At 34.0% G+C, this 23,847-nt stretch overlaps 5 protein-coding genes across 5 annotated transcripts; 2 read left to right on the forward strand and 3 right to left on the reverse strand.

Annotated features, from left to right (window-relative positions):
• Positions 1-4,146: 4,146 nt before the first annotated feature.
• LOC115998869 (UDP-glycosyltransferase 83A1-like) lies at positions 4,147-4,740 on the forward strand. Its single transcript, XM_031238530.1, has one exon. It carries the CDS (start codon positions 4,237-4,239, stop codon positions 4,738-4,740), a length of 504 nt encoding a protein of 167 aa, XP_031094390.1. The 5' UTR covers positions 4,147-4,236.
• Positions 4,741-5,763: 1,023 nt separating this feature from the next.
• Positions 5,764-7,457, forward strand: LOC116000036 (UDP-glycosyltransferase 83A1-like). Its single transcript, XM_031240036.1, has 2 exons — positions 5,764-6,328; positions 6,445-7,457. The coding sequence occupies exons 1-2, from the start codon at positions 5,854-5,856 to the stop codon at positions 7,332-7,334; spliced, it is 1,365 nt and encodes a 454-aa protein (XP_031095896.1). The 5' UTR covers positions 5,764-5,853; the 3' UTR covers positions 7,335-7,457.
• Positions 7,458-10,099: 2,642 nt separating this feature from the next.
• On the reverse strand, positions 10,100-11,719 carry LOC115998460 (UDP-glycosyltransferase 83A1-like). Its single transcript, XM_031238043.1, has 2 exons — positions 11,197-11,719; positions 10,100-11,112 (listed from the first exon to the last, which is right to left on the reverse strand). The coding sequence occupies exons 1-2, from the start codon at positions 11,669-11,671 to the stop codon at positions 10,223-10,225; spliced, it is 1,365 nt and encodes a 454-aa protein (XP_031093903.1). The 5' UTR covers positions 11,672-11,719; the 3' UTR covers positions 10,100-10,222.
• A 3,089-nt stretch (positions 11,720-14,808) lies between these two features.
• LOC115999950 (UDP-glycosyltransferase 83A1-like) lies at positions 14,809-16,411 on the reverse strand. Its single transcript, XM_031239924.1, has 2 exons — positions 15,925-16,411; positions 14,809-15,849 (listed from the first exon to the last, which is right to left on the reverse strand). The coding sequence occupies exons 1-2, from the start codon at positions 16,397-16,399 to the stop codon at positions 14,960-14,962; spliced, it is 1,365 nt and encodes a 454-aa protein (XP_031095784.1). The 5' UTR covers positions 16,400-16,411; the 3' UTR covers positions 14,809-14,959.
• A 5,710-nt stretch (positions 16,412-22,121) lies between these two features.
• LOC115998652 (UDP-glycosyltransferase 83A1-like) lies at positions 22,122-23,696 on the reverse strand. Its single transcript, XM_031238274.1, has 2 exons — positions 23,216-23,696; positions 22,122-23,130 (listed from the first exon to the last, which is right to left on the reverse strand). The coding sequence occupies exons 1-2, from the start codon at positions 23,688-23,690 to the stop codon at positions 22,241-22,243; spliced, it is 1,365 nt and encodes a 454-aa protein (XP_031094134.1). The 5' UTR covers positions 23,691-23,696; the 3' UTR covers positions 22,122-22,240.
• Between the last annotated feature and the right edge of the window lie 151 nt (positions 23,697-23,847).

The raw sequence follows: 23,847 nt of genomic DNA on the forward strand, positions 1-23,847 counted from the left end.
AACAATACAATTCCTATACTACAATTCCAATACAATTCGTATAAACAATAGAATAATATTAAAACAATACAATTCCTATACTATAATTCCAATACAATTCCTATAAACAATAGAATAATATTAAAACAATACAATTCCTATACTACAATTCCAATACAATTCGTATCAAATAAATCTGTTATTAAAACACGAAATCCAATACTACAGAATAATATTAAAACAATACAATCTTTATCTTTATATATATAAAAAAACAAAATCCTCCAAAACGAAATCTTCCTTCCCGCCCAAAATATTGTACATTAAAACAATTAAAATAATAGAATAATATTAAAACAATACAATTCATATACTACAATTTCAATACAATTCATATAAACAATACAATAATATTAAAACAATACAATTTCTATACTATAATTCCAATACAATTCGTATACTACAATTCCTATACTACAATTCCAATACAATTTGTATACTACAATTCCTCCGTCTATTCGTATTATAAATACATTCATCAATTAGAAATTTTATAACCTGCTCACACAAATAGAAATAGTAAAACGATATTGTCATGCAAATCTTTCAACAATATTGTTCTTTCACTAATGGGTCTGTTTTTGTCTCTGCTTCCGACCTATCTCCCAAGACAAGAAGGAGTTGTATTAGACTCTAGCTAATGCGTTGTTATTTTTCAAGGGAATATCCACATTCCACAATCAACCAACACACACTGGAGTGCTTACTCCATGACTCCCAGGTAAATGCTATTAAGTTTAAAAGTGTATATAAATTAGAGAGAGCAGATTGTGCCAATTTTAAATCTTTTGTCAAGAAACATTTTATCAGACCAAAATAATATTAAATATACATGCATCCTTATTAATACTTTAAATATTTAGTTGCTACAAAATATATAAATTTTAGTTTGGCAGTATAGGATACAAAAGGTCCTTTATTTCAAATCTTTTGTTTGGTTTTTTGCGGATTTGATTGGCCGTGTTGTTTCCATTACTAAGCAAAAAGTTGTCCAAGTTAATTCAAATCCTCAAAGGTTGATTGATTTTGTCATTGAAGACTCTCGGTATGTGTTTGTTTGGATGTCTTTTTGATTTGTTTAAGTATAAATTTAGGCACCATCATGCTCATTGTTGTTTTCACTACTCAGGGGTAGTCGACTCACTGTTACTCTATGGGAGGAGCACGTGGATTCTGTCTTGCCTTACTATAATGTTGATTTGGCAGAACCACTGATTGTCCTTCAAGTTCCAGCATAAACAATTCCCATTGATATTTGCATATGCCATGACTATAAACAAAATTAAAGCCAAGGCCAAACACTAACTCACGTTGGGTTATTGCTAAAAAAACCGGTCTTTAGCATGGTCAATTGTATGTGGCTTTCTCCCGAGTCAGTCATCCTAATGGCCTGAAGGTGTTAGCGGTAGACGAGGATGGACAAGATTGTGTTGCGACTTCCAATATCGTCTACAAAGAGGTTTTCAATAATGTGTAAATATAATCCATGATATTATGTTTTTTTTTTCAAAATAATAAAGTTGCTATATATCTAGACAAAAAATATATCATCTATACAAATGAATTAGGATAGCAATTCATTACTATAACTAAGTTGCCAGAGAACGAGCACATTGGTTCAATTTCTAAAAATTTCTAACAATCTATACTATATATAAAAGTAAAATCCTCCTATTTCATTTTTCCCGCCAAAATTTTTGTAGTGACTTAATTAAATATTTTATTGGTGAAATAATTAATAAAGCTTATTTGGTAAGAAAATGTAAAATGGAAATTAACTAATATCTATTAATAGGTAATATTGTTTCTATATTCACATATCAATACTATTAATAAAAGAAAAATCTTCCGCTTCAACATATCAATACTATTAATAAAAGAAAAATCTTCCGCTTCAACTTTCCCGCGCAAACTAATATTATTAATTAATTGGTAAAAAAATTAATAAAGTTTAATTGGTAACATAATTTTATTTACCAAATTCTGAGAATAATTAAACCATTATAATCGTGAGAATAATAGAAACTAATTCTGCATAATTTTATAAGAAAAAATAATTTATTAATTATTATTTACACCAATAATAATAATTCGAATACTTATCTATACTTCTATATCTATACTACTATTAATAAAAATAAAATCATCCTTTGTGAAATTCCGCCCAGACAATATTAAAGATAAAATGAAAAAAGAAAACTGATTTTACTAATTGATTGAAAATATAAAAAAATCATAATGGAAAAGGAAACGGAAATTAGGCAAATTGGAAAAGGGAATGGATATTACTAATTGACTGAAAATTATTTAAAAACTTAAAAAAAAATTAATTATACTTTTCTTTTGAAAACTTTAAATTATTTAAACTTAAAAAAATTAATTAAACATGACTGTTAGATTTTTTATAATAGTTACAATTAATTCATTCAAATATGAAGGAGAAGGAAAAATAAAATGAAATAGGGTGAAAATTAATATACTTAAGGTATAAAAGTATAATTGCACATATATTAGTGTAATTGACTAATAATAGTTGCCTAATAATTATTATGATAATAACACTGGTCGTTGAATTTAATTTTTATAATAATTATAATTAAATTATTTCTCATTTTTCTCATATTTATTTTAGTAATAATATAATTACATAAGTCATATTACATATCGATTTTTTTAAGATAATTGTAGACAAACAAGTCATATATATTTCAATTAATTGAGTTATACTTTTGCACTAATCTTATAATCAAATAAATGTACACGTTCAATATTATAATTTTTTTATAATTTTTTTTATTCTTATTATCTAAATATATAATAAAAAATTTATTTGTGCATCACACCGGTAATTGAACAATTATTTGTTCTAATTCAAGCAAGGAAAACACTATACAACATAATCGATCCAACCAATTTCATCAATTGCGTTATACAATATTCGATGTTATAATTTATATAAGTGTATATCGATCCAAATATTCTTAACATATTATAACAAATCCATTCCGTGCAACGCACGGGCGAAAATTTGATTCATCCACATGTTTCCTATCAAGGTGGCAACAGTATTATTAAAAGGGGGTAGGGGGTGGTCGCATGTGTTTTTTTTTCCTAATATTATTTTTTCAAAATTTTAAATTATTTTAATTTTTATTTTAATAGTTTATTATTAAAAATTATTTTAAAATGTCAATTCATAATCCACATAAGCAAGTAACCTGATAAAATGCATTGTAACCTGCTATCAGGTGAAATTGAATACATTAGGAATGTTCAGTGGCCTAATTGCACTTTTTTTTTATTCAGTGGCCTAATTACACTTTAGTTACGTTCAGTGGCCAATTTGAACATTATTCCTTCTTTTTTTTTTGTTTTTTTTTTTTTAAATCAATTGCTTTCTTTTATACTTGTTACTCAAAGCAATCGCATATTCCATTCGGGTTAGCTCTCAAACACTCAATGCACTTGTGTTTAACCCCTCTATACACAATTCCTTCTGAGCCCCTCCTTTAGGGCGATCCACACTTTACACGGCCACTTATAACCAAAAACGGGTCAAACCGGTATTTTTTGGGTCTTACCAGAAATATGCACAATAGTTATTTTGTGGACCACAACCAAGGTCAAATATACATTTTTATAACTCATAATATATATTATTCTAACACATAATTTACATTATCTTACTTCAAAAGTTTCATTATTCTAACACATAAAGTACATTATTCTAATACATAATATACATTATTCTAACATATAATGTACATTATCTTACTCAAAAATTTTATTATTTTAACACATAATTTACATTATTTTAGCTTATAAAATTCAGATGTCGTTTTGGACCGTGGTCCAAAAAGCTGTGTGGATCGTAATTTGCCACATATGCACACCCTAGCTCAATATATTACCAAAATTGGCAGTCATATTACTCATATATCCACACAATCATAAATATAACAAAACAAATCCCAGATTGACGGTGTAGCGAAACATATCTCAATATATTACCAAAATTGGCATTCATATCTACACAATCCAACCAAAGGATAATGATACAATAAATTTCAGACTTGATGGTGTCCACAGATTTACGGAATTTCGTGGAATTCGCGACTGCGGGAGGCCTATAAAATGCTGTTCGGTCAGAAATTGTAGCAAGAATTGAAGAAGCAAATTAAAATTAGAGGAACCGAGATGAGAAATCCACATATCATAGCGATACCATATCCAGCACAAGGCCATGTTATCCCTTTAATGGAGCTTTGCCTCTGCTTAGTGAAGCATGGCTGCAAAGTCACCTTCGTCAACTCTGAGTTCAACCACAAACGAATCATCGAGTCCATGTCGGAGGCAGACGATGTCCTTATAAACTTCGTATCGGTCCCTGACGGGTTGGCAGTGGAGGAGGATAGGAATGACCTGAAGAAGCTAACAGAGGCACTCTTTGAGGTTGTTCCAGGGAAGCTGGAGGCTCTCATTCATAACATAAATGAGTCGGATGAGAACAGAGTTTCGTGTGTTATTGCCGATGAAAATTTGGGATGGGCGCTTGAATTGGCCAAGAAATTGGGACTCCAGCGAGTTGCTTTCTGGCCTGCAGCAGCTACTTCTCTAACCATGATGTTTAATGTTCCAAAGCTAATCGATGATGGGATTGTTGGCAAGAATGGTAACAACTTTATTTTCTTAGTGAACTAATAATTTNGTCGCATGTGTTTTTTTTTCCTAATATTATTTTTTCAAAATTTTAAATTATTTTAATTTTTATTTTAATAGTTTATTATTAAAAATTATTTTAAAATGTCAATTCATAATCCACATAAGCAAGTAACCTGATAAAATGCATTGTAACCTGCTATCAGGTGAAATTGAATACATTAGGAATGTTCAGTGGCCTAATTGCACTTTTTTTTTATTCAGTGGCCTAATTACACTTTAGTTACGTTCAGTGGCCAATTTGAACATTATTCCTTCTTTTTTTTTTGTTTTTTTTTTTTTAAATCAATTGCTTTCTTTTATACTTGTTACTCAAAGCAATCGCATATTCCATTCGGGTTAGCTCTCAAACACTCAATGCACTTGTGTTTAACCCCTCTATACACAATTCCTTCTGAGCCCCTCCTTTAGGGCGATCCACACTTTACACGGCCACTTATAACCAAAAACGGGTCAAACCGGTATTTTTTGGGTCTTACCAGAAATATGCACAATAGTTATTTTGTGGACCACAACCAAGGTCAAATATACATTTTTATAACTCATAATATATATTATTCTAACACATAATTTACATTATCTTACTTCAAAAGTTTCATTATTCTAACACATAAAGTACATTATTCTAATACATAATATACATTATTCTAACATATAATGTACATTATCTTACTCAAAAATTTTATTATTTTAACACATAATTTACATTATTTTAGCTTATAAAATTCAGATGTCGTTTTGGACCGTGGTCCAAAAAGCTGTGTGGATCGTAATTTGCCACATATGCACACCCTAGCTCAATATATTACCAAAATTGGCAGTCATATTACTCATATATCCACACAATCATAAATATAACAAAACAAATCCCAGATTGACGGTGTAGCGAAACATATCTCAATATATTACCAAAATTGGCATTCATATCTACACAATCCAACCAAAGGATAATGATACAATAAATTTCAGACTTGATGGTGTCCACAGATTTACGGAATTTCGTGGAATTCGCGACTGCGGGAGGCCTATAAAATGCTGTTCGGTCAGAAATTGTAGCAAGAATTGAAGAAGCAAATTAAAATTAGAGGAACCGAGATGAGAAATCCACATATCATAGCGATACCATATCCAGCACAAGGCCATGTTATCCCTTTAATGGAGCTTTGCCTCTGCTTAGTGAAGCATGGCTGCAAAGTCACCTTCGTCAACTCTGAGTTCAACCACAAACGAATCATCGAGTCCATGTCGGAGGCAGACGATGTCCTTATAAACTTCGTATCGGTCCCTGACGGGTTGGCAGTGGAGGAGGATAGGAATGACCTGAAGAAGCTAACAGAGGCACTCTTTGAGGTTGTTCCAGGGAAGCTGGAGGCTCTCATTCATAACATAAATGAGTCGGATGAGAACAGAGTTTCGTGTGTTATTGCCGATGAAAATTTGGGATGGGCGCTTGAATTGGCCAAGAAATTGGGACTCCAGCGAGTTGCTTTCTGGCCTGCAGCAGCTACTTCTCTAACCATGATGTTTAATGTTCCAAAGCTAATCGATGATGGGATTGTTGGCAAGAATGGTAACAACTTTATTTTCTTAGTGAACTTTGTTGGCAAGAATGGTAACAACTTTATTTTCTTAGTGAACTAATAATTTCGTTCTAACACAAATTAAATATACATTTGTTGTAACCAGGAGAAATACTGAAAAAGCAGAGCATCAAATTGTTGCCTCACATGCCAGCTATGAACACCACAGATTTAATTTGGAACTGTTTCAGCGATCCGGGGTTACAGAGGCTTGTTTTCGATTTGGCGTTCAAAAACACTGAATCAGTGAAAGCAGCAGAGTGGCTACTCTGCAACTCATCTCAGGTGATGGAATCTGATGTATTTGCATTTTACCCAAATCTGATACCTATTGGACCATTACTAGCAAACAATCGCCTTGGGAAAACATCAGGCCACTTCTGGCGAGAGGACACAGATTGCCTGAAATGGCTCGACCAGCAGCCACTGAACTCTGTCATCTACGTTGCATTCGGAAGCTTCACCATTTTCGACATGGCAGAGTTTCAAGAACTTGCCCTTGGGCTTGAACTCACTAACAGACCATTTTTATGGGTTGTTAGGCAAGGATTTATTGAGGAAGCAGGAAATCCTTACCCTGAAGGGTTCATAGACAGAACCCGCAATCGTGGGCGGCTAGTTGAATGGGCACCTCAGCAGAAAGTGTTGGCGCATCCTTCTCTCGGCTGTTTCCTGAGCCATTGCGGCTGGAATTCCACCATTGAAGGTGTCAGCAATGGCTTGCCTTTCTTGTGCTGGCCATACTTTGCTGATCAGTTATTCAACAAAAGTTACATCTGTGATGTTTGGAAGATTGGTTTGGGGTTCGATAGAAACGAGAATGGAGTCATTGGACGACAGGAAATAGAAAACAAGGTGGAACAATTGTTTGGGGATGAGAACTTTAAAGCTAGAGCCGTGGATCTTCAAGCAGAGGTGTTAGCTAGTGTTAAAAGGGGAGGGTCTTCGTATCGGAATTTCAGTAGTTTCGTTAACTGGATTAAGGCAAAAAATTAAACAAATCTCTGTTAGTCAAAACTATTTGATTTCCAAAGTAGTCAAGCATCATTATATTTTGTGTTTCTGTTCTTTAAATGAACCGTATATTCCATAAATTTGACTGGTTTATTAGTTCTTGCATGATATGCTTGATTAACAAAAAAAAAAAAATTACATTCTGACTATCATAATGTAACTGAACTTCACCTTTCTCAACATCAAATTCCACATGAAAAAACACAAAGCCTCTTTAGCTACTTAAATCACAATCATGTACTCTGCTTCAGTTGTAGACAAAACTACAACATACTGAACTGATAATTTCCAACAAACAAGACCAACCCCAAGAGCAAAGACATACCTCATTGTAGAACATTGTATATTATTCATATCACAAACATAATTAGAATCCACATATCACATGAGCACAAACGCACTCAATTGACTCCCAAATACAATATCATGTCTAATAGTGAACCTTAAGTATTGAAGAATTCACTTAAATGCTTTCTAATACTACTTCCCAAGTTTAGGCATGCACTTACTAACTTGGCTAATGACATGAGCCAAATCAAGCTAAGTACAAACCATTGCATACATTAACCAGCCAACTGCAATAGCATAAGGAACCTTTGCCATATCTTTAATCTCAATAACTCTTTATGGACATTAACTAGATGCGAGCTTTAAATGATTAGCCAAATGAGTGCTAACCAATTTAGACTAGTTCATCCCAAACCTGTCAAAGACCTTAATAACTCTTGTTGAGTTAGTCGCAACTTCGTACTCAACAAAAATTTCAATGTAGTAATATTAAATTTCATATTCTTAGCAGCAATCAATATATCATCCACATACTATAACAAATATATATATATATATATATATATATATATATATATATATATAAAAGAACTATCACCAAGGCTCTTAACATATGAACACAACAATCATACTCACAACTTGTGTGTAGTCAATTTGAATCATGTAAGAATCAAACAACTTGTATCACTATTGTGGAGCCTATTTCTGCTCGTACAATGACCTCTTAAGCCTACAAACTAGATGTTCACCCTTCAGGTTACTTCATAAAAATCTATTCATCTAGATAACCATACAGAAAAGCAATTGTTACATTCATTTGTTCCAAAATAAAATCCCAAATGACTACCAAAGCAAGTACACAGTAGGTCACCCATCTTGTGACAAAAAGCAAGTACTCAGATCCTGCCTCACTGAGACACATCTCACGATATACCCCTCTCACAATCTTCAAGGGCCCTCAAGTTTAAACCTATAACAAGTTTGTTTGTTTTTTTTTTTCATTATTTATTTTTATAAAAAAAAAAAAATTTATTTTGTAATAGATTTATTAAGATTTGATTTACAAATTTAATAAGAAAATTACTAAAAATAAGTTTACATATAAATTCTCTATATATTTAGTTTCACATCACCTGTAAAATAAAGACTAACCTTAAATGGCGCGAGTTATCGGGATATCGTGGACCAGCGTCCACAGTACTCTGGTCCGAAACGACGTCGTTTCGATGTTAGTGGACGCGGACGCGAATAACTCCAAGGAATTCATTATCTAGAATACACAGAACGTTTGCCTAGAATACACAGGACGTTTGCCCAGAATACACAGAATATTGACATAAAATACACAGAACTCATCCTCCTAACATTCGAATGCACAAACACATCACAACCTGTGTTAATAACATGAATACACAGAATATTGACACAAAATACATAAAACTCATCCTCCAAAACATTCGAATGCACAAACACATCACAACATGTGTTACTAACATGAATACACAGAACGGTTGCCTAGAATACACAGAATGATTGCATGGAATACACAGAACGATTACATAGAATACACATAACTCATTTTAGTACGGGGTGCACAATACATTGTGCACCGTGGTGAGGCTAGCCTATTCAGACTACTGGGTTTATCAAGCTAATTTGTTATTGAGTTAAATTTTTTTAGCCATAACTCTAAAATTTTTCAATTTTATCAGCTCAACCCATTGATTTTAAGGAAAAATTGACATCTTTAGTCTCCATTGTGCCATTGTATCTCTGATTCCTGATTTTATGTTAGTGGGACATGTATTGTGATTATGTGGTATTCTTAACATAAAATCAAGGGTCAAAGGTATAATAAGATAGTGGAGGTTAGGGATGTCAATTTTAGTTTGGAAATGATGGGCTAGCCTGATAAGATTGAAAAATTTTGGAGATAGTGTCAAAATATATTTGTTCAATAAAAAATTAACTTGATAAGCTTGATGATCGAAACGGGCTAGCCTAATAGCCCGAGTGATTTAAGGTCATTTTTTGTTTAACAAGTGATGTAGGACTAAATATACACATGAAATTTATACGTAAGTTTATCTTTAGTAATTTTTATTACATTTGTAAATCAAATTTTAATAAATTTATTACAAAAAATTTATTTATTAATTATAAAAAAAATTAATTAGCCTCACAGTCTGATCGGACTAACCCCAATATACTGAACTAGTTGACATCTAGGAGCCCCAACCCTCCTCCCCCAATTGTTTAAAACTGCCCCTTCCCTATTTTTTTTAAAGTATTAATATTATGTATATTTTTAATTTGTAAATACATTCCTGATTCTTTTTTCCCAATGTATTGCTTTAATTTTCCCTTCACTCAATTAAAATCTCATACAATTTGGTATAGTTTATTCTGTCAACAACCAATCATAGATGTCTAATTGAATATCAGGACTCAGGAGGAGGGAACAAGTAAAATTTATGAAACATTTCTACGGTTTATTTCTAGAACAAAAATACAAAATATAATGATGCTTGACTACTTATTGTCATCAGTGAATCAAATAGTTTTGACTAACAGAGATTTGTTTAATTTTTTGCCTTAATCCAGTTAACGAAACTACTGAAATTCTGATACGAAGACCCTCCTCTTTTAACACTGGACAACACCTCTGCTTGAAGATCCACGGCTCTAGCTTTGAAATTTTCATCCCCAAACAATTGTTCCACCTTGTTCTTGATTTCCTGTCGTCCGATGATTCCATTCTCGTTTCTATCGAACCCCAAACCAGTCTTCCAAACATCACAGATGTAACTTTTGTCGAAAAACTGATCAGCAAAGTATGGCCAGCACAAGAAAGGCAAGCCATTGCAGACACCTTCAATGGTGGAATTCCAGCCGCAATGGCTCAGGAAACATCCGAGAGAAGGATGCGCCAACACTTTCTGCTGAGGTGCCCATTCAACTAGCCGCCCACGATTGCGGATTCTGTCTATGAACCCTTCAGGGTAAGGATTTGCTGCCTCTTCAATAAACCCTTGCCTAACAACCCATAAAAATGGTCTGTTGGTGAGTTCAAGCCCAAGGGCCAGTTCTTGAAACTCTGCCATGTCGAAAATGGTGTGGCTTCCGAATGCAACGTAGATGACTGAGTTCAGTGGCTGCTGGTCAAGCCATTTCAGGCAATCTGTGTCCTCCCGCCAGAAATGGCCTGATGTTTTCCCAAGACGGTTGCTTGCTAGTAATGGTCCTATAGGTATCAGCTTCGGGTAGGCTGCAAATACCTCATTTTCCATCACCTGAGATGAGTTGCAGATTATCCACTCTGCAGCTTTCACTGATTCATTGTTTTTGAACGCCAGGTCGAAAACAAACCTCTGTAGCCCCGGATCGCTGAAACAGTTCCACAGTAAATCTGTGGAGTTCATATCCGGCATGAGAGGCAACAATTTGATGCTTTGCTTTTTCAGGATTTCTCCTGGTCAAAACAAATTAAATATATATTAGAAATGATTAGTTCACTAAGAATTAAAGAAAGTTAATATTTGTGTTTTAGTTGTACCATTGTTGCCAACAATCCCATCATCAACTAGCTTTGGAACATTAAACATCATGGCTAGTGAAGCAGCTGAAGCAGTCCAGAAAGCAACTCGCTGGAGTCCCAATTTCTTCGCCAAGTCTAAGGCCCAACCCAAATTTTCATCGGCAATAACACACGAAACTCTATTCTCATCCGACTCGTTTATCTTACGAATGAGAGCCTCCACTTTCCCCGGTACAACCTTAAAGACTGCTTCTGCTAGCTTCTTCGTGTCATTCCTATCCTCCTCCACTCCTAACCCGTCGGGGACTGATACTAGGTTCATAACATTGTCTGCCTCCGACATGGACTTGATGATTCGGTTGTGGTTGAACTCAGTGTTCACAAAGGTGACCTTGCACCCATGCTTCACTAGGCACAGGCAAAGCTCCATTGTGGGGATAACATGGCCTTGTGCTGGATATGGAATGGCTAGGATATGTGGCTTTGTCATCATTAAATGGTTCTCTATGTTGCTCTAATTTGCTTCTTCAATTCTTGCTACAATTTCTGATGGAACAGCATTTTATAGGCCTCTGGCAGTCGCGAATTCAACCAAATTCAGCAAATACGTGGACACCTTTCATTTCTGCCAGAAATTTATTGTCATATAAATGCATTGTCATATCGTTTGGATTGTGTGGATTTGCGTGTCAATTTTTGTAATATATTGGGCCATGTTTGGCCCTTTGGTAGCTGCGGACAATTTAATCTCCGGCGGTTTAATTCAAGTAATACAGTGACACGTTATATCGTTGCATTACGTTTTACACGCGATGGCTGAAGAGTATATACGTGATGAAACTGATGACTGCTACAACTCCTAACAACCAGACTTTGTTTATATTCTCAATATTTTATCGTTTTCAAAAATGAATTTTATTTGTTATATTATATTATACTAGTATTTTACTCGTACAATGCACATATAGCAACATATATTTAATAATTATATTATTTATAAAACCAGTTAGGAAACCTTCGTAGGACGCAATATGCCAAACTTTCCAAGTTTCCAGTCAAGAAGCTGATTGGTCCTCGCGTGATTCAGCCTCGTATGGAGTTCTAACAATGGTGCGTTTGTGGCAGCCACAAATAGGAGGCTTCATGGAGCACTTGATCTTCACGACTTCACATGGCAGAAGCTATGGCTTGTAGAGAGGCTCTCTCCTAATTAAAACATCCTAGCATCATCACAGTTATAATGGAATCCGATTGTGCCGGTGCTGTAGCAGCTAACCCACAAGAGCAAAGATTTATCTTATACAGGATATGTTGTCAATCAATTTCTTAATATCATGACTAGTTTTAATCTACTTGTTTTTCGTTTAATCAAGAGATCAGTGAACCTGACCTGATAGTCCATACACTAACTAGGGTAGTAGGCTCTCAGTCTAATGCTCGTATTTGGGACTCTTCCCTTCCCCACCAAATTGTATCCTCACACTACTTTTTTCTATTAGTTAATTAAAACTTTGATTTTTTGGCTTAAAAAAATAATTTATCATAAATTAAAAAAAAAATTACAATTCAAATAGGAAAGAAAATCAAAATTTCAGCCACCATTTTCACCATAGGAAAAAAAAAATCCTCAACAACATAAATTCGAAGTGGTAAAAAATTAAAAATCAATAAATAAAAAATAAAAATAAAAAAAAGCCTCAAATCTTATTATTTGAGAAAAGAGTTAATTACACTTTTGGTCCTGTGACTATTGGCGTCGTATTAATTTGAGTATGCGACTTTAAAAACTAACAATTTAGTCCTGTAATTATGCAATTTTTAACACATTTAGTCCACCTGGCCAAATCGTCGGTCAAATGTCGCCAAAAAAAACATAAACCTTTTAAAATTATTTATTCATGAGAGCAAAACGGTCATTTCAAGTCACTTTCTTCTTCTTCCTTGCACTTGCTGGCTGGAATCCTTCTTCCTTGCACCTGCTGGCCGGAATCCCAAGCATGACAAGTGAACCCCTCCAAAGTAGGACACGTGAACTGATTACAAAATGTGTAGTACAAGAAATTAAAGGTATGGTGGTGCGAGCTTGTCGGAGGGCGAGGTCACGGTGGAGATGGCTTTGTTGGAAGTGTAGTTAAGACCTAAAATCAGCATCCTCTGTCCCTGAGAGAAGTCGTGAGTGGTGAATAGCGATGGATACATGGTCACCTTCAACTCGGTAAACCTTTGGCCTTTGGGTTTATCCAGACTGTAAAGCACCGGCGTGAAATTCGGATCCTCCGCCGCCGCGATCAGTCGCCATTGAAAATGGTAAAAGTAGAAATTCATGGGTGGTTCAAAAACTTTAACAACAAATTTGGAATTTTGAAAATTATTATTTTTTTGCTGATATATATGGTGAAGAAAGAAAACCAAAAAGAAGAGAGAAGGATGACGACATTTGGACGGCGAAAATAAAAGATCTATATACGTTCCTCAGATTCTGTCTAGCAGACGCAAGGAAGATGAAGAAACTGCGTGAAATGACCGATTTGCCCCCATGAATAAATAATATAAAATGGTTTACATTTTTCCGGCGACATTTGGCCGGTGATTTGGCCGGTGGATTAAATGTGTTAAAAAAATGTATAGTTAAGGGACTAAATTGTTACTTTTTAAAGTCGCCTACTCAAATTAACAAGACCCTAATAGTCACAAGACCAAAAGTGTAATTAATTCTTTGAGAAAATTACCCACTAAAAAATAGAACACGCTAGTTCATACATAAACAATATGAGAAATTATCTAAATATCAACATTATAGTTCAATAGATTATTAAGTAGTACATATGAAATAATTTAATAAAGTAAATTACATGTTCACTTTGCTAAAGTAATTTAAATAAAACTTCTCCAATATTTATGGAGCCATTAATGTGAACCCAATTCCACTAGAATTGTGAGAGAGTACGCGCGGTGTATAGGTCAAAGATTACCGAAGATGAAATCCACTCATAAAAATTAAACTCATACGCTTCTTTTCCTCGAGAATTGGTGATTGTAATTTTGTAAGTCTCCAAGTAAATCTTGATTCACTTCCAATACCACTTCACTGTCTAGATGGTGAAATTGTTAAATATAAATAATCTAACGATACAGAATAATAATAATAATCTACGAGAAACTTAATCTCATAATAGCGGAAGCGGAAACAATGTTGATCTCCAGCCATAGTTGACATCTTGACTCAGAACCACAGATGGTGTATTGGTGTCTACTGAACAGTATGAACACTGTGAACTATATGTGTTATATAATGTATATCATGTACCTCATCAATCTAGGATCACAATATGAAGTTTACCTACACTCGAAAGAGTTTTAGGTTTCCCTCGTCATAAACAACAACAAAAAAAAAGTATTTAAATCACACCATCTTAACATACAATATGGAGTAGTTTCAGTCCAACATCAGTGTCTAATTAAATATAGTTTCTATGCAATAGTGATTAAAAATTTACATTGTTTATAAGATTAATAATAATAATAATAATGGACACTTTGGACTTTATAATACTTATTTCCTGTTAATTTTTATGTATACCAAATATTGAAATTGAAATTCCCAACAATTTTATTCATACAAACCAAATATTAGAATTAAAATTCCCATTTTATTCCCATATTATTCTTTTTCCATAGAAATTACCATCAAGTAACCGCCGAACAGAAGTACAATACATAATGTTGCGTGACTGATTATTATCAGTGAATCAAGCAGTTTTGACCGACAGTAGAGATTTGCTTAATTTGGTGCCTTAATCCAGTTAACTAAACTACTGAAATTCCCATACGAAGACCCTCCTTTTTTAACACTGGACAACACCTCTGATTGAAGATCCACGGCTCTACCTTTGAAGTTTTCATCCCCAAACAATTGTTCCACCTTGTTCTTGATTTCCTGTCGTCCGATGACTCCATTCTCGTTTCTATTGAACCCCAAACCAATCTTCCAAACATCACAGATGTAACTTTGGTTGAAAAACTGATCAGCAAAGTATGGCCAGCACAAGAAAGGCAAGCCATTGCTGACACCTTCAATGGTGGAATTCCAGCCGCAATGGCTCAGGAAACAGCCGAGAGAGGGATGCGCCAACACTTTCTGCTGAGGTGCCCATTCAACCAGCAGCCCACGATTGCGGGTTCTGTCCGTGAACCCTTCAGGGTAAGCATTTCTTGCCTCCTCAATAAACCCTTGCCTAATAACCCATAAAAATGGTCTGTTGGTGAGCTCAAGCCCGAGGGCAAGTTCTTGAAACTCTGCCATGTCGAAAATGGTGTGGCTTCCGAATGCAACGTAGATGACAGAGTTCAGTGGCTGCTGGTCGAGCCATTTCAGACAATCTGTGTCCTCTCGCCAGAAATGGCATGATGTTTTCCCAAGACGGTTGCTTGCTAGTAATGGCCCAATAGGTATCAGCTTCGGGTAGGCTGCAAATACCTCATATTCCATCGCCTGAGATGAGTTGCAGAGTATCCACTCTGCTGCTTTCACTGATTCATTGTTTTTGAACGCCATATCGAAAACAAGCCTCTGTAACCCAGGATCGCTGAAACAGTTCCACAGTAAATCTGTGGTGTTCATAGCTGGCGTGTGAGGCAACAATTTGATGCTCTGCTTTCTCAGTATTTCTCCTGGTTACAACAAAATGTATATTTAATTTGTGTTAGAACGAAATTATTAGTTCACTAAGAAAATAAAGTTGTTACCATTCTTGCCAACAATCCCATCATCGATTAGCTTTGGAACATTAAACATCATTGATAGAGAAGCAGCTGCAGCAGGCCAAAAAGCAACTCGCTGGAGTCCCAATTTCTTGGCCAGGTCAAGGGCCCAACCCAAACTTTCATCGGCAATAAGACACGAAATTCTGTTCTCATCCGACTCATTTATCTTTTGAATGAGAGCCTCCAACTTCCCTGGAACAACCTCAAACTGTGCTTCTGTTAGCTTCTTCAGGTCATTCCTGTCCTCCTCAACTGCCAACCCGTCAGGGACCGATACGAGGTTTATAACATTGTCTGCCTCCGACATGGACTCGATGATTCGGTTGTGGTTGAACTCAGAATTGACAAAGGTGACTTTGCAGCCATGCTTGACTAAGCACTGGCAAAGCTCCATTAAAGGGCTAACATGGCCTTGTGCTGGGTATGGTATGGCTATGATATGTGGCTTTGCCATCATTAAATGGTTCTGTTCTGTTGATCTAATTTGCTATAATTTCTGATGGAACAGCATTTTATAGGCCTCTGGCAGTCGCGAATTCAACCAAATTCAGTAAATATGTGGGCACCTTTCTGTCAGAAATTTATTGTCATATAAATGTTCGTCATATCGTTTGGATTGTGTGGATTTGCATGTCAATTTTTGTAATATATTGGGCTATATTTGGCTCTTTGGTAGCTGCGGACAATTTAATCTCCTGCGGTTTCATTAAAGTAATACCGATACACGTTATATCGTTGCATTACTGTTTTACACGTGATGGAATGATGCTACAATTCCTGGGATTATACTAGTATTTCACTCAACTCGTGCAATGCAGCCAAAGATCTTGTGGTCAAGCAGCACCGGGTGTACACTCCCATGTGGAAGGGAGTGGGTTCGAGCCTCAGTGGAGGCATTCAGTAGGCAGTAGGTTGAGAAAGTAGCTATGAACAAAAAACTAGTATTTTCGCATGTGCGATTATATAAATGATTATGTTTTCTGATATTTTCTTTGCTTTAATTAAAGCAAATAATTGTCCAATTACCCGTGCGATTCATGGATACTTTTTTTTATATTATTTATTTAGATATAAAATTAAAGACAAAGTTATTTAAAAAATCCAATATTGAACATGTACATTTATTTGATTATAACATTAGTGCAAAAGTATCACTCATTTGATTGAATAATATATGACTTGTTTGTTTATAATTATCTTGAAAAGATCGATATTTAATATAACTTAAGTAATTATATTATTACAAAAATAAAAATGAAAAAATGAGAAATAATTTAACTTTAATTATTACGGAGTATAAAAATAAATTCAACGACCAATATTTAACTTAATTACCATAATAATTATTTGGCAATTATTATTAGTCAATTACACTAAATTAATTATTTTTTGTTAACAGGAATATCAATTCGTATATACAAAAATTATTATTATATATTAAATATGTTCGACCTTCTGCAGTGTTCATGTTACACGTGTACTAATTAATTTGATCAACGACATCTAAAATTGGTGAGCGGATTGCTCAACCTTCTAGTTAATAAATATTAATTATTATAGAGTATTATTTACTAATATAATTAATAATTAATAATTAATTCATATTTAATTCATATAATTATAATAATAATAATATAATTGCCGATTATATTTCCAATGAAATATTAATATGTTCATTTCATTTTTCCTAATTGAATATATTCATTTCCTTTTTTCCTTTATAAAAAGAATTATTGATTTCATTCATTTTTCCTTTATAAAAAGAATTATTGATTGTCATTCCTTTTTTCCTTCATAATTTTTTTCTAATATTTAATTTGTTGGTTACTAATTCTTCTGTAGGAAAAGTTATGTTATATTTCCAGTAAAATATTAACATATATTCATTTCGTTTTTCTTAATATTTCATTTCCTTTTTCCTTCATAAAAAGAATTAATATTAATTTCCATATGATTAAAAAGTAATATATTTATAAAAATATAGTTCTTGAATATATTTTCAGTGAAATATTAATAAACTCATTTTGTTTTTCCTTCTAATAATTAATATAATTATAATTATAATGTAATTGTCGATTATATTTCCAGTGAAATATGAATATATTCATTTCATTTTTCCTTCATAAAATGAATAAATATTCATTTTCATTTATTTTTCCTTCATAATTTTTTTCTAATATTTCATTTAGTGGTTACTAATTTTTGCATAGGGAAAGCTATGTTATATTTATAGTGAATTTTTATTATTAATATCCTTTTTTCATTTGGTCTAATTCCTATGCTAATTAGTAACATAATATTCATAACAGATTCCTGTGTGTAATATTTATTTCTTTTTTCATTCATAAAAATATTTTAATATTCATTTCCATATAATTAATAAGTAATATAATTATAAAAATATAGTTGTAAATTATATTTCCAATGAAATATTAATATATTCATTTTCTTTTTCCTTCATAAATATTAATATGATTAATATAATTATAATAATTTAATCGTCGAAATAAATTAATTTCCTTTTTGGTTCAATTTTCAATCAAATATTAATATTAATTTACTTTTTTAAAGGGCGTAAATTTTATGCCGTTTAATTTTTAGTTAATTATTTTTTAATATTCTTTTTTTGAACTATAATTTCACCTCTAAACACGGTATGAATAAACGAATAAAGCAGCTGCATATTCAAAGTAATGTAAAACCATGAAATTTTAAGATTTAAACAAATCACACAAAGTTAAAATTTGAAATCTTTAATTCCCAAAACCATAAATGTCTATAATTTCAACGGGACTAAACTCACCACTTCGCGAATAACTGAGGGACTAAACTCGGATACGGCTATGACTCAGGGACTAAGTCGGCACTACCCCTATAACTCAAGGACTAAAGATGTCATTTTCCCTTAATTCTGCTGAAGAATATTTTAATCAGTGGGAGTGATTATTTAGAAAAAGATCATTAAGATGCTCCATTAAGAGATTCCACAAGTACTAATCTTGTATTTGTTCATATAAATTTATAAGTTCAAATTATTGAACATTTCGTTGTGCGGCATATTTATGAAAATGTTGTAACAATATTAAGGAGTTTATTAAAATAGAACATTTAACTTGTGATACACTGTTATTTAAATAAATTCTTTAGCATTTAATAGAGTCTTTAGTTTCTTCAAAACTCATAATGTTCAGTTCATTATAAAGTGGACTTTAAAGTTATTTGGGAAGTTATGGTGTATATTTAAATTCTAAATTTATGGACTTAGAGTTTTGATTTATTGTCTAAGTTGTTGGAATGCTTCTATGACTAAACTATCTTTGGGCTATTTTGATGAGTGGGAGTGACAAACGTGTCAACTCCAAGCTCTTGATCGTTAGAGGTAGTGCTTAAGTTAAGTTATAAACTAGTCATGGAACATTGTTAGCATTATGCTAACGTTAAGAGATCTTTGCTTAAAGCATAATTAACATTGAGGATCTTAGAGATCATGGAATGTACTCTTTTGTACAATTTGGATGGTTTTCTCTTTTAAGTTGCGCATATTTTATTTTGAGAAACATCCCTTAAGGTACCAAGAATAAACGTTGGGTTTGTTCATAAAGGACTTAAGTTGGGGAATAAAAATGCATGTGATACATAGAAGATAGTACTCTGTCGAGTAGAGGACATATCGCTATGATTCATGTGTTTTGTTCTTTAATGGGCAAATTATATCGTGGACCGTGGGCCTGATTAATGAAAACAGACGGATGAATTCGCGGCACTCACTTTTAGTTCATATACACTGCAGTTACATTTCAACACAACTTCAGTTACATTTCAACACAACTATAGTTACATTTTGATATAACTACAGTTTCATTCGATAATATAAAAACACAAATGTGAAACTGTTATTCAGTATCAGTTCATATACACTGCAGTTACATTTCAACACAACTACAGTTACATTTCGATATAACTATAGTTTCATTCGATAATATAAAACACAAATGTGAAACTGTTATTCAGTATCAGTTCATATACACTGCAGTTACATTTCAACACAACTACAGTTACATTTCGATATAACTACAGTTTCATTCGATAATATAAAACACAAATGTGAAACTGTTATTCAGTATCAGTTCATATACACTGCAGTTACATTTCAACACAACTACAGTTACATTTCGATATAACTACAGTTTCATTCGATAATATAAAACACAAATGTGAAACTGTTATTCAGTATCAGTTCATATACACTGCAGTTACATTTCAACACAACTACAGTTACATTTCGATATAACTATAGTTTCATTCGATAATATAAAACACAAATGTGAAACTGTTATTCAGTATCAGTTCATATACACTGCAGTTACATTTCAACACAACTACAGTTACATTTCGATATAACTACAGTTTCATTCGATAATATCAAAACAAATGTAAGGCAGTATCTTTTGAGATGAACTGTAGTGTCAATTACGGGCTCCGTCTCCCACTTACTGAAACGACGTCGTTTTGGGACCACGGTCCACAATGCATTGTGGACTGCGGTCCACAATATAAGGACCGTCTTTAATGAGAGTTGTGCTAGTACTTGCACCAAGTGAGAGACTATAAGATTTTTCCCTAATACAATATATATTATATATTGTGGGTCTTAATAATGTGGTGCAAGTGGACTAGGCCCATTAAGTTACAGGTTGGACTGGACATCTAGGTTTAGTCCAATCCACCATTATGCCTATATAAATCCTACATTGATGGGATGCAAGACTGACAATTATATAGCACTTAAAGACATGGTTTAGTCCAATCCACCATTATGCCTATATAAATCCTGCATTGATGGGATGCAGGACAGACAATTATATAGCACCTAAAGACATGGTACTCACTCTGCTAAGAAAATACCAGGACACCATCTAGGGTTCTGAGTTAAGTGTGAGACAAAACGGGCTAAGTGTGAGACAACCTGCAGATTTACAGTTCAAGACGGCTAACACCCTATAGATTTACAGTTCAGTATCAACTATAGCTGGAGATCAACACGATTTATGCTTTCGCTACTACGAGGTTAGGTTACTCGTACATTCATTCTGTATGTTTAGATAGTTTTTCTTGATCTTACAACTAGTTCATACATAAACAATATGAGAAATTATCTAAATATCAACATTATAGTTCAATAGATTATTAAGCAGTACATATGAGATAATTTAATAAAGTAAATTACATGTTCATTTTGCTAAAGTAATTTAAATAAAACTTCTCCTATATTTATGGAGCCATTAATGTGAACCCAATTCTACTAGAATTATGAGTACGAGAGGTGTATAGGTCAAAGATTACCGAAGATGAAATCCACTCACAAAAATTCAACTCATACGCTTCTTTTCCTCGGGGATGGGTGATTATACGACTTCACTGTCTAGATGGTGAAATTGTTAAATATAAATAATTTAACGATACAGAATAACTTTTCAAAAAAAAAAAAGACGATATAAAATAATAATAATCTATGAGAAACTTAACCTCGTAATAGCGGAAGCAATGTTGATCTCCAGTCATAGTTGACCAGTATTTGTTATATAATGTATATCATGTACCCCATCAATCCAGATTTATATTAGGCACAGGGTTTGGTTGAATAACAACTTCTAGTTATTCAGTCCAACCAAACTACTTAATATGCTTAGTCAACTTGCCGCACTTAATTAAAGAACTAATATATAATATATAATATATACTATATTAGGGAAAATCTTACAGAAATTGTTCATAAAATTGAATGAGTTGAGTATGTATCAAACTAATCTCAAGTTTAAATCATTTGAGAGAGTCAATGACCTTCTGATATGCTAGTAACACGACTTTTTCAAATGAGAGTTCATAGGTTTGAACTTTAGTGGGGTCAAATCACAATGAGAAGATGAGTAATTTCCAAATGTGATAACCACAAACTATATCATTGCTAGTTTATTTCCTTGCGGTCCTTTGTCGAAAAGGATCACAATACAGAGTTTATCTACACTCCAAAGAGTTTTAGGTTTCCCTCGTCATAAAAAAAAATATTTAAATAACCAAAATTATGTATTGTGATTATATGGTATTCTTAACATACAATATGTAGTAGTTCCAGTACATCATCAGTGTCTAATTAAATATAGGAAAAGGGAACAAAGTAATTTATGAAACATTTTTAGATTTCATTTAAGGAACAGCCGAACAGAAGTACAATACATAATGTTGCGTGACAGATTATTATCAGTGAATCAAGCAATTTTGACCGACAGTACAGATTTGCTTAATTTGCTGGCTTAATCCAGTTAACTAGACTACTGAAATTCCGATACGAAGACCCTCCTCTTTTAACACTGGACAACACCTCTGCTTGAAGATCCACGGCTCTACCTTTGCAGTTTTCATCCCCAAACAATTGTTCCACCTTGTTCTTGATTTCCTGTCGTCCGATGATTCCATTCTCGTTTCTATCGAACCCCAAACCAATCTTCCAAACATCACATATGTAACTTTTGTTGAATAACTGATCAGCAAAGTATGGCCAGCACAAGAAAGGCAAGCCATTGCTGACACCCTCAATGGTGGAATTCCAGCCGCAATGGCTCAGGAAACAGCCGAGAGAGGGATGCGCCAACACTTTCTGTTGAGGAGCCCATTCAACTAGCCGCCCACGATTGCGGGTTCTGTCTATGAACCCTTCAGGGTAAGGATTTCCTGCCTCCTCAATAAACCCTTGCCTAACAACCCATAAAAATGGTCTGTTGGTGAGTTCAAGCCCAAGTGCAAGTTCTTGAAACTCTGCCTTGTCGAAAATGGTGTGGCTTCCGAATGCAACGTAGATGACAGAGTTCAGTGGCTGCTGATCAAGCCATTTCAGGCAATCTGTGTCCTCCCGCCAGAAGTGGCCTGATGTTTTCCCAAGACGGTTGCTTGCTAGTAATGGCCCAATAGGTATCAGCTTCGGGTAGGCCGCAAATACCTCATATTCCATCACGTGAGATGAGTTGCAGAGTAGCCACTCTGCTGCTTTCACTGATTCGTTGTTTTTGAAAGCCAGATCGAAAAAAAGCCTCTTTAGCTCCGGTTTGCTGAAACCGTTCCACACTAAATCTGTGGTGTTCATAGCCGGCATAAGAGGCAACAATTTGATGCTCTGTTTTCTCAGTACTTCTCCTGGTCACAACAAATGTATATTTAATTTGTGTTAGAACGAAATTATTAGTTCACTAAGAAAAGAAAGTTAATATCTCTGTGTTACCATTCTTGCCAACAATCCCATCATCGAGTAGCTTTGGAGCATTAAACATCATGGTTAGTGAAGCAGCTGAAGCAGGCCAGAAAGCCACTCGCTGGAGTCCCAATTTCTTGGCCAATTCAAGCGCCCAACCCAAATTTTCATCGGCAATAAGACACGAAACTCTGTTCTCATCCGACTCATTTATGTTATGAATGAGAGCCTCCAATTTCCCTGGAACAGCCTCAAAGAATGCTTCTGTTAGCTTCTTCAGGTCATTCCTATCCTCCTCAACTTCCAACCCGTCAGGGACTGATACGAGGTTTATATCATTGTCTGCCTCCGACATGGAATTGATGATTCGGTTGTGGTTGAACTCAGAGTTGACGAAGGTGACTTTGCAGCCATGCTTCACTAAGCAGAGGCAAAGCTCCATTAAAGGGATAACATGGCCTTGTGCTGGAAATGGTATGGCTATGATATGTGGCTTTCTCATCATTAAATGCTTCTGTTGATCTAATTTGCTACAATTTCTGATGGAACAGCATTTTATAGGCCTCTGGCAGTCGAAAATTCAACCAAATTCAGTAAATATGTGGGCACCTTTCTGTCAGAAATGTATTGTCATATAAATGTTTGTTGGATTTTGTGGATTT

This window comes from Ipomoea triloba, chromosome 12 (assembly GCF_003576645.1).
Source record: "Ipomoea triloba cultivar NCNSP0323 chromosome 12, ASM357664v1".
Lineage (NCBI taxonomy): Eukaryota > Viridiplantae > Streptophyta > Magnoliopsida > Solanales > Convolvulaceae > Ipomoea > Ipomoea triloba.